Here is an 11,378-nt window from a genome sequence, read left to right as displayed (position 1 = left end):
GTATTGGTCTTAATCGAAAAAAGTTTACTCAAAAATATAGACATGTCTTTGTATATTAAACATAGTTATGTTTCAAGTGCAAGTGATATATTTTCATTCAATTTTAGAAAACTATAGTAAAGTAGCAAGGTTCAAAGGAGAAGCAAAGTTTGTCGGATATGTACTTGCGCTTCAACTTGTCACTCGGTTAAAATGCTTGATTTACGCACACACTTGGTGTCTTTTAACCTTTATTATCTTTCCTTTTCATGTCGAAGACAGAGAGATATACTATATATGCTATTGGTGCATATAAACGCATAACACCTTAAAGAGAGACATGAGCTAGCACTCCACCTTTCGCGGAATCAGATTCGAATATGATTCTTCACCGTTACATTTTCTAAAACGAAATCGTCTACCATCTTCTGGTCATTCTAATTTTTAAGTAGCAAATATTTGGTAGTTCCTCTTAAGCATGCTGATTTGTTGGTTCCCGAGAATTAAACACCATTAGGAACAATTTTCAAACGATCCCTTTCTACGAGCAATTGAACGAGCGAACCCTTTCTCTCATTTATATTGCAATCTTCCATATTTACCAACTGCAAACATGTCAGTGTATCACCGTAAAATAAAAAATTTACTTCTCCATGTTTCATTATAATAGTAAAAGAGTTATGTATACAAAAGATTAGAGAACTGCTGGACCAAATGTGTTTAATGAATCAAGAACATAAACAGAAGTTGATAATCAAAGTTAACCCCCCACAAGTACTCTTTACTCATAAGACCCCGTGTTATTTGTTCCCCCAAGACTACTGCAATACACGCACTTGATGCCAAAGAAATCTGTTGTGTGCCAGCACACAATCGGACTGGAGAGATACTGTATTCCCAAAAAAACTAAGAACCCCAACAATTTTCAAACTCTGTGAAACTTCTTTATGTGGAAAGAATTGAACAGAAAATGGAGGTCAGCACCCACGATTCATCTAGCAAAATTTGGCTCTTCATTTGTGTCATCTGCAAGATGCATCCTTCATTCTTTTTTTTTAAAGAAATCGTCCATAGGAGGTCAGATTGCATTGTTACTATGTTCTCTTTCACGATATTATATGTACTGACTAAACCACTAAACCTCATTTCTGTCTTGTCTAAAATAAAGCCAAGTGAACACAAGTTAGTCTAGTAGAAAAAGTAGATACCACCAGTATGATGACATCAAATCTGGAGAGAAATTTATCCTTCTTGTATTGAACCAAAAACAAATAGAGATATGCAACATATAAAGCATCAACCTATAACAAATTGAGGCAGGTTGAGTCTAAACTACCATATTAAAAGTTAATAAGAAAAGAGTAGATGGAGCTGCTCACCCAAATTCCATTTGAGACCTGTGGTTGTGGTTCTTCCAGCAGCCGTTCCAATGGGTATGAGTCCGCAATGTGGGCCCTCAATAGAGGACTGGATATGAATCTTGTGATGATGTGTACTCGGAAGAAGTTGGATGAGGCAGTCATCAGAGAGAAGAATAATCAGCATGGGCGGGAAACGGCATATGACATTAATATTTCCCATCTCATGGTCAAACCTTCCACCAAGTGCTCCGGTGGCTAGAATACACAACTATAATTACAAGCAGATACAAGTCAATCCCACTGAAACTACATTATGACATTTTTCCAGTAATGGGGTCCTATAATCTTCTAATTGCTTTGAGATTATGCTAAATTGTATTTTGGCTCTCCCTGTGTGTGCTTGTAATTATCATTTTACTATGTTAGAGTTGTAATATTGTTCCACTCAATATATTTATAATATTGGCTTTTCTCTAATGTTTGTAGATCCACTCAAAATAATAATAATGGTAATCATAAAAAGACAATAACAAATATATTGTTCCTTTTAATACCATTTTATACTTCGCCATCCTGTGAAATGTTTATCATTTGTCAACTTTTAGTTTGATCCAGCACCCTTAGGTGGTGGTAGAGATGTTAATTAATTAATGACGAAATGGCTTCCTGACACTTAAACTTGTAAGGCTTTTGAAAGCCGATACACAAACTTTGGACTTTCCCATTTGAACACTCAAACTCGTGAAACCCTTAACTAATAAACACATTTGACCTTTGACCCTACGTGCGTGTATTACATATTCACAGATGTGTCCATCCAGTCAGCAAATGACCAATGGGATTGTTACACGTCAAGGGAAACAAACCCCATAGATGTGCTAGAATAAATTTATTAATTTATACTTTTTCTTCTTTACCATAGCTATACAACTTTTACCTGATGGGGACGGAGCAAAACGACGTCACCAAAAACGATGACGCTGCCTGAATCGTCCAACATCTTTGCAAACTCCAAACCCTGTTCTCTGTTGCTACAAACTTCACTACAGATCTCAACGAATTTAGAGTACGAAATGGAGTTCATCGGCATATCTCTAAGTCTCAATCTCACTTTCTCTAACTAAGAAAACCTCAAAATTTTCCTAGCATCATTCACTGTAATTCTCCCCATCGTCTCCCCTGGAAAATTCGTTGTCTCCGTCGTCGAAGCCGATGGAGCTCGGCCTTCAAATCTAGTCCTTTTTCCGGTAACATTCATAGACCTCAATTTTTCTCTCAATTTATCTCCCATAGGAATTGATAAAAATTCTGGCAGTCTAGCTACATGGTTGATTTCTCTTTTTTGGAGGAGCCGGCGGAATAAAGCGGAGTCAATAAACCCAGCCACCATTTTCTTCTTCTTTTTTGGTTTTCCTTATAATTTCTGTTTTTTTATTTTACAATCTTTTTAATGAATAATAACAGATACACGCGCCATTTGAATGTGGCTTGTACGCACTATGTCCACGTAAGATAAGCTACGGCCACATAAGCATAGTCAATGGTCAAAGGTGTTTATTAGTTATAGGTTTCACGAGTTTGAGTGTTTAAATGGGAAAGACGAAAGTTTGTGTATCGGCTTTCAAAAGCCCTACAAATTTAAGTGGCCAGGAAGCCATTTCGCCTTAATTAATTGTTCAATTGGTTACAAAACACTTTACTATATTTGTTTAGCAAAAATAATAGAAGTTGGACCAATCATGCTTACAAGTAGAAAACTTCCACTATATATGAAAAGGCATATCACATTTTTTTTTCATAATAACCTTACAACTACCCAACTAGAGATGACAAGGAAGATTTTTTTAATAAGGTAAATTGTATTAATCAAAAGGGAGAGAACTCTCGTATACAAGAAGTATACCAAAAAGTAAAGAATTTACATAAGAACACGATTCTCTACAAAAGACTCCCAATCTTCTATATAAATAGGGGCTATATGAGTGAACCAAAAAGCGATCAAAGATAAAAGACTATTCTTAAGATGTGAAAAAGGAGACTCAATCCCCTCAAAAGCTCTCCTATTTCTCTCCCCCCAAACTATCCACATGAGAGCTAACGGGGCGAACTTCCACGCCTTTTGCTTTCTTTTCCTATGGAAACCGGCCCAGCTATATAACATTTCCTTTATAGTACTTGGCATCATCCAATTGAACACCAAAAAGGTTCATGATCGCCCTCCACAAAGCCGAGGACACAGGGCAATGCAACAAAAGATGATCAACATCTTCTCCTAAGCTTTTACACATATAGCACCAACTAACAAGTGTAATTCCTCTTTTTCGCAGATTCTCAGCAGTCAAAATCACTCCCCTCGCCGCTAGCCATGCAAAAAAGCACACCTTCGTGGGCGCCTTAGGAATCCAGATCGAGGAGTATGGAAAAGAGGCCTCCTCTCTCACCAACATACTTTGGTATAAGGACTTTACGGTGAACAGACCATCACCACGCAAACCCTATCTCCAAGAATCACAAGATGGTTGGGGCCTGTCTTGCCTATATAGTAGTGTCAATAAATCTTAGAGCTCCACAATCTCTCAATATTGCATGTTCCTTCTAAATGAGAGGTCTCACACTACCCCCCCCCCCTTCATGCTCCTTACGAATCTGTTGGATCATCAATTCCTTATGGTTTGAAACTTTGAAGACGTGTGGAAGGAGACCCTCAGAGTATCCTCTCCACACCACCTATGATTCCAAAAATTGATTCTCCTTCCATCTCCCACCCTGTGAGAGATGTTGCCACTGAACGATGCTCCTCCACATGCCACACCTGAAATGTGTTGTGATTGCCTTGGTCCTCCAACTCCCTCCCGTGGAATCGTACTTTTCTATTATGACCTCCCTCCATAGAGTATGGTCTTCTACCCCGAATCTCCACAGCCATTTCCCCAACAAAACTTTGTTGAATACCCTAAGATCTTTTACTCCAAGTCCACCCTACTTCTTTGGGGAAGTGACTGTCTGCCAATTCACTAGATCATACTTTATAGTTCCATCCGCTGCATCCGAAAGAAAATTCCTTTGACGCCGCTCTAGTTTTTTCGTGATGCTCACACGAGCTTGCAACAAGTACAAGTAATAGGTGGGCATACTCGATAAAGTGCTTTTAATGAGCACTTCTTTTCCACCTTTTGACAAGTATCGTTTCTGTCAGCCTGCTAATCTTTTTTCAACCCTTTCGATCACTGGATTCCAAACTATACTATACTTATGCGAAGCGCCCAATGGGAGACACGGGTAAGTAGTAGGAAGGGAGCCCATCTTACATCTGAGAACATAAGACAAAGCATCAATGTTAGCAACCTTACCCATAGGGAAAATTTCACAATTGTCGAGGTTGATTTTAAGAACTAATACTATCTGAAACCACTGCAGGACCTGCTTCAGGTAGGTCAACTGATCCATATCGGGATTACAGAAAACTAGGGTGTCATCCGCAAAAAGCAAATGAGAGACTCTTCGGGCACTGGGAACCCTGATCGAAGTTGAGAATCCTCTCAAGAAGCCTCTGCCCGCCGCACGATCCATCATTTTACTTAAAGCATCCATCACTAGAATGTATAGCATGGGGGATAGCGGGTCTCCTTGCTTGAGACCCCTGGAGCTGCCAAAGAAACCAAACGAGCTACCATTAACCAGGACAGAGAATCTGACTAAGGAAATGCAGAACTTGATCCATCCCCTCCATCTTGCCCCAAACCTCATCCGCATCATAATGAAATCCAGGAACTCCCAGTTGACATGGTCGAAAGCCTTCTCAAGGTCCAACTTGCATAGTAACCCGGGATTTCTATTTTTCCTTCTAGGGTCTACAAGTTTATTTGCCATCAAAGCTGCATCAAGGATCTGCCTACCTTCCACAAACGCATACCTTCCACAAACGCATACCTTCCACAAACGCATTCTGGGAGGACGAAACAGACACATCAAAAACCTTCTTGAGTCTGTTGGAAAGCACTTTAGAAATAATCTTGTAAATGCTCCCCACGAGACTAATAGGCATGTAGTCACTGATACAAGATGCACCTTCTTTCTTAGGCACAATAGTAATAAAAGAAGCATTGATACTTTTCTCGAAAACACCATTCACATGGAACTATTCAATGGCTTCCATCAACTCCCCTTTGATGGTGTCCCAACAGAGCTGGAAGAAGGCCAAGGAGAAACCATCAGGGCCAGGGGCCTTATCACCAGCACAACTCGACACAGCCTTGTGCACCTCCTACTCCTCGAAAGCCCTTTCTAGCCACTCACTGTCTCCCTCCCCTATGTGGTTGAACTCTGTTCCCCCCAAAGTCGGCCTCCAACTAACTTCTTCTTTGTATAAGTTCTCATAAAACCCCACTATCGCTCCTTTTACCTCCTCATCTCCCTCAATCCTCTCCCCATCCACAAAAGGACTCTATGAAATTTCTCCTTCGATTTGCAACCGCCACCCTGTGAAAAAAATTGGTATCCGAATCCCCCTCTTTTAAGCATAGCGCCCTCAAATTTTGTCGCCAACTAGTCTCCTGAGCTATTGCTAACTCGACTATTTCCCTCTTAACCTCCCCCGGTCTCACTTTCTCAGATTCATCTAACTCTCTCGCCCTTTCCCCTCTCTCTGTAGATCCCCCAATTCATGCATAAGCTCCCTCATTTAACCTCTACCCTCCCGAAAAACCTCCTTATTCCACCTAATAATATCTCCCTTGAACAATTTAAGTTTTTTCGAATGATACCCCGTAGCTTGTCCACCATCCTTCACCTTGTCACCAAATCCTAACACTTTCAACCACTTGTTCTCGAATCAGAAGGGAGCACGCACCCCTCCCTCTGCATCCATCAAGCAAGATAGGCAAATGATCTGAAGTCAGCCTAGGTAAGGAATTTGCAGCACATTCGGCACCAGCTCATCCCATGAGGGTAATATCAGAAATCTATCAAGTCTAGACCTTGAGTTAGAATCCTCTGCCCTGGCCCAAGTAAACCTTTACCTTGGCAGAGGAAGATCAATGAGAAAATGATCATTGATGAAGTCGGAAAACTCCTCAATGGCCCTTGAAATCATACTACACCTTAATCTCTCCTACGGGAATCTAATAGTGTTAAAGTCTCCCCCTAGAACCCATGGAATGTCCCATTCCCCCATCATATTGGCCAGTTCCTCCCAGAAAAATACCTTGGACACTTCTCCTACCTGTCCGTACACTCCCCGAAATCCCCACTCCACCTCACTCATTCTATTTTTGACAAGAGCTGTTAAAGAAAAAACTCCCTTCTTAATCTCCTTTACTTCCAAGCTTCTATCATCCCATATTAGAAGAATGCCCCTAGCACTTCCCGTTGCTGGAACCCAGTCATATTTTACCCAATTACCTCCCCAGACACTCCTCACAATCACATCCGACAAAACTTTCATTTTTGTCTCCTGAAAGCAAATTAGGTTAGCACCCCACTCTCTAACTCCCACTTTGATGATGGCCCTTTTGTTTGGGTCATTCATCCCCTCACATTCCATGAAAGAATCTTAACTTCCATAAGAAACAATATCCCTCTTCTCCCCACCCCCTCTAACCGAGCTCCCTTCCTCCCTGTCACACACCCGACCCCTTCTCTGTTACACTACTACATCCCCTAAATTATTTTGCTTAACACCTTGACCCAACTCTCTCCCTGCACCATCATAACAAGATTGTTGCTCAATCTCCCTCAACAGTTCCAACACCTTATCTTCCTTCCCTTCAAAAGAAACACCTAGAAACTTCTCAAAGTTTAATAGTTTATCCTCCATCCAGAAAGACATATCCCCTCCTCCAGTCTGTGACGAAATTAAACAGACGTCTTCTATATATACCCTTTCCTTGCCCCTACTGGAGGAATACAAGACCATAGCATTGTTAGCAATAGGAACTTTAAGTGCCGAAAGGTTCTCACCCTTTCCTTGACGGATATCAATCTCTAAAATTAGCACCCCTCTGCTATAGGAATGACCAAAAATACCAGTAGGGTGGCAGGAAGGGGGAGAGCATAGAACCCTTGGTGGCATCTTAACTAGAAATACTGGTCCGGCACTAACATCAGATGGGGCATGCTCAACAATCTTCCTAGAAAAAGAAGAAGCTTGAAGTGTATCCTCAACACAACTAAGCCCAGAAGCAGATGAAGAGGCGATGGAGTTGGGTCCATCAGATGCGGGAGGCCGTGTAATAACAACACCATCTATAGTCGGTGCTACCCCTGAAGCAGCGACCATCGAAGATGGGCGCAGGTCACTAGAGCTCGGTGTAGAAATGCCACTGTGTGTAGCACCACTAGCAGAAAAAGCCTCAAAGGATAGAAAAATCAGTAGTCACAGTAGGTGAAAAGCAGAATATAGGGAGGGAAGGGTGTTTTCTGGTACTGAACAACTGAAACAGTCGCCGGAATTTGGGGTTTAATGGCCGGAAAAAGAAAAAGTCACCGAATTTTGGTGGAACTGGGACAGGGAGACTCGGAAAAGCCTCGAGAAGAAGTTGTTTGAAGAAAAAAGTTTGAAATAGTTGCCGAAAATAGCCACACGCGCCGGCGCATGGCTGAGATCTCACCGGGAAACAGGCGTGTTGCCCGCGCGTAGTGGCGCGTGAGAGCTCGGTTGACGGAGGGTTTCACTGGGGTTTGGTCGCGGTAAGCTTGGCTCTTGATAGGGGTGGTAGAGTCTTAGGAAGGAGAAAAGAGAAAAGAATCTCAGGGAGAGTGCCTAAGAGCATTTTTTAAATTTGGATAGAAGGGTTTTTTCACGCAGCAAATTTGGGGGGATAACAAGGAAGAGGTTAAAAGGGTCTTATTGAATTTATTGATGATTACTACACCTTGCCACTTTATATCCTCACTTTCTTGAAGATTGTGCATGCAATGGTGTCCCTGGTAACTAGTTTCACTTTCATTTTAAAGGAATGAGTAAAAGAAGCAATAAATGAAGCTTATACCAACCCAGATTGAATAATGACGAATAAGCAATACATCTGATCCACCATGTGAAAGATTTTCTAATGAATTATTTATTTCAAATATCTATTCTAAATGAATAATATCCTATTATTAGAAATAATCATAAATAAGAAACAATTAGAGCACAAATATCCCACAATGAAAAGATGCAGATATAGTTTGAGCAATTATTTGGTGTAGAGATATTTTTAATGGATATAAACTAGAATATAGCATATTAATAAACATGGAAAAGGGTAAAAATTTCCAGAGATATGTTAAAAGGCTTAACTTACATTTGGATATTCTGGGTTTAGTAATTCACGAATATATGTAACACATTTATGAAGATCTGTGGTATCTTGATCATGAGATTCATCAATTATCTTGGTCCCCTGCAAAGTCACCAAGCTATACATCCTCAAAATATGGTTCTAACCATGCTTTGTAGCGAATTGCACAAACATATTGCACAAGAACAAGACGGCAAAGAACGATCTTGAGCCACATTGCTAATTATATCCAAAAATGTAATAACTATCTAGTAACTGAAATGATATACGCATGTAGTCAGGTAGCTTAGAATCCTCACTAACATGCTTGAAAATGAAAAAATGCACAAGTTTAATTACATACTACATTAGAAATAATTTAAACAAGACCAGATATTATTCTCTTGATCTTTACACAAAAATTAGTAAGTAGAAGTGTGGTAACTGCTCGTACACAGGGCAAAAACTTGAACTCAACAATATATTTGGAAACCACACGGTTTTAACAAAGTGGGCCTCTCTTCCATACTCAAGAATATATTTGCATAGCTCAATTGTACTGTAAACAAATTTCTCACTCTCGGATAAGGTGAAAGACAGGGAAGCTCTTAACAAGCCATACACTTAGTAAACTGTCACATGGAGCTCCACTCCATTGCATATCAAAGAAGATCCACCACAAAGGTTCTGTAAGGCCAAGGGTTCAAACACCAGATTCTTTCGATAAGGTCAAACACCAAATTCTTTGAAGGTTGACGTCCCCGGAGGTCGGCATTTAACACAAAGTGATGATTCAATTCAAAGTAGGATAAATCATACTAGTAAGGGAGACTTGTAAGTATATATCAATCAGGACTACCTCAATCCAAATTAATTGAGATCGGCTACATCAATCCAATGTATCTATTCTGCCACACCATTCAGGTTCCATTTCATTTCCACACTAAATATTCTGTCTTTTAAGGCAAATTAGTTATTCTCCAAAACTAGATGTTCTCTTACACTTATCCCTACATAAATATAAAAATGTGGATGCTTTTAAAATTTATTGGAAAACAGACTTGCTAAGAAACTAGAGAACCATCAAAAGCAAACTCCAGCTTACCAAGACTCTATAAAAGTCAAGAACATCAGTTCTGATTGAATCCATATCTCCTTTTATAGCATATGGCTTGTACCTGCAAAAAAATAATGGTTCACTCAAATTCAATCTAAGACGACAAATAAAAATTTCCAAATATTAAGAAATCGTGAAAAAAGAAAAAGAGAAATTCTGATGCTTTTACATATTATCTGCATGTGTTTTTTTACTCACTTACAGCTCAAACTTGAATCTCAGTATTTGTCCTATGCTTGGATTACTAATATGGCATGAAAATTTTCAAATAGTAACTTATTAACCCATTCTTTCCTCCAACAAAAATCCAAGTTTTAGTTTCCTTTTGCACATTCTGGTCCAAGAAAAAAAACATCAAGGCCCACGTGAGGGGAGTGCAACAAACCTAACACCAACTCATACTCTTTTTTTAAAGTAGATTTTTCTTTTCTCGAAATGGTGGAAAAAAGTAAATACTTCGCCCTATAAAAATCCCTGTTTTATTCAGAGGCGGAGCTAGAGTGCCAGGAGAGGGTTTGGCTGAACCCAGTAGCTTTGGTTTGAACCCTGTATTTGTCTAAAAAAATCCATTGAATATGTATAAATTATTAATTTAGAACCTAGTAACTTAAAACGATAAAAATCTCGAACTCATAAGCTTGAAATCGTGGCTCCGCCTATGGTTTTATTCCTTATTATTTTGCCAATTTGCAAACAAGTTTAGAGATTGAAGAATGAACCAGCAACAAGCTGCTACGTATAATTAGTAACAAGAGCAAGTGGTAAGTGAATTCAGAATCATCTCTTACGAATATCAGAAGGGTCGTCATGAGGAAAAAAGCGGGGCAATTCATCAAACACCATATTTGCTCCACCGTCAGCGCAAACATGAACATGTGTTGCTCTAAACAACAAACATATGCCACCATTTTCAGGGAAACTACAATGCACCAAAGAAGTTCAAAAAGGTTGAAAAAAGGAAGGCGCAGGGGCCATTACCGTGATCCCAGAGCAAAGGAGTGAATCGAGGGAGGCGTTGGTTAAGGATAACAAGCGCATACGTTAGAGCAGGTCCGTTGTCGGTAGGAAGATTTGGGAGGAGGAAAGTAGATGAATGAGACATCGTCCCCATCTTTGCTAACTTGCACCCCTCAAAATCACCTTGCTGTTTCAGTTTTTTCAATTAAGAAAGAGAAAACATACGAACACCATTATATACCAATCAATAAATTGATTAATTAACTACGTCTTAATCCTAAAATTATTTAGTATAGACAAGGTGCTCTAAATCTCAAGCTTATACAAACCTCAAAGGATTGAGGTTAAAGACGAGATTAGTAGAAGAAAAGAGAATATTAGAAGCGGTCAACAATTGAGACGGAAGAAATTTCAGGTCAAACACTATAATTATTTCACACAAAAGTAATTTTAATGTAGAATGTAGAACTTCGTGGAAATATTTCGATTGGTCAACCCCTTTATTACAGGTAGATTTTGTGGTTGTGTTTAACCAAATTTTAAGTCACGTTAGGAAGGAGATGTACGCATTTGCTTAATATTATCTTAGAAAATAATTTTTAGTGATTTATTTTTAGAGACTTTGATTAAGTTTTTCAGTTTTACTTAATTAAAATATTTCATCTTTTATTTGAGATTTGATATGATTAGCACAAAAAAAGA

At 39.4% G+C, this 11,378-nt stretch overlaps 1 protein-coding gene across 1 annotated transcript; it reads right to left on the bottom strand.

Moving 5' to 3' along the window:
- Window positions 1–482: 482 nt before the first annotated feature.
- Window positions 483–10,830, bottom strand: LOC104231534 (thiamine pyrophosphokinase 1-like). Its single transcript, XM_070157357.1, has 8 exons — window positions 10,698–10,830; window positions 10,508–10,600; window positions 10,319–10,325; window positions 9,708–9,780; window positions 8,627–8,725; window positions 1,359–1,608; window positions 964–1,136; window positions 483–584 (listed from the first exon to the last, which is right to left on the bottom strand). Exons 1-8 carry the CDS (start codon window positions 10,828–10,830, stop codon window positions 483–485), a joined length of 930 nt encoding a protein of 309 aa, XP_070013458.1.
- Window positions 10,831–11,378: the final 548 nt, after the last annotated feature.

Source organism: Nicotiana sylvestris, chromosome 9, assembly GCF_000393655.2.
Source record: "Nicotiana sylvestris chromosome 9, ASM39365v2, whole genome shotgun sequence".
NCBI lineage: Eukaryota > Viridiplantae > Streptophyta > Magnoliopsida > Solanales > Solanaceae > Nicotiana > Nicotiana sylvestris.
This window is presented reverse-complemented; position numbering and strand designations above follow the sequence as displayed.

Excerpts from the sequence above, each read along its gene's own strand:
- LOC104231534 (XM_070157357.1), bottom strand. The coding sequence starts at position 10,830 with ATGGGGACGATGTCTCATTCATCTACTTTCCTCCTCCCAAATCTTCCT. Across the intron at positions 10,601-10,697 it reads TCCTTTGCTCTGGGATCACG|CAACACATGTTCATGTTTGC; the intron begins GTAATGGCCCCT and ends TGTTGTTTAGAG. Across the intron at positions 1,137-1,358 it reads AGGTCTCAAATGGAATTTGG|ACAAGACAGAAATGAGGTTT; the intron begins GTGAGCAGCTCC and ends GCTTTATTTTAG.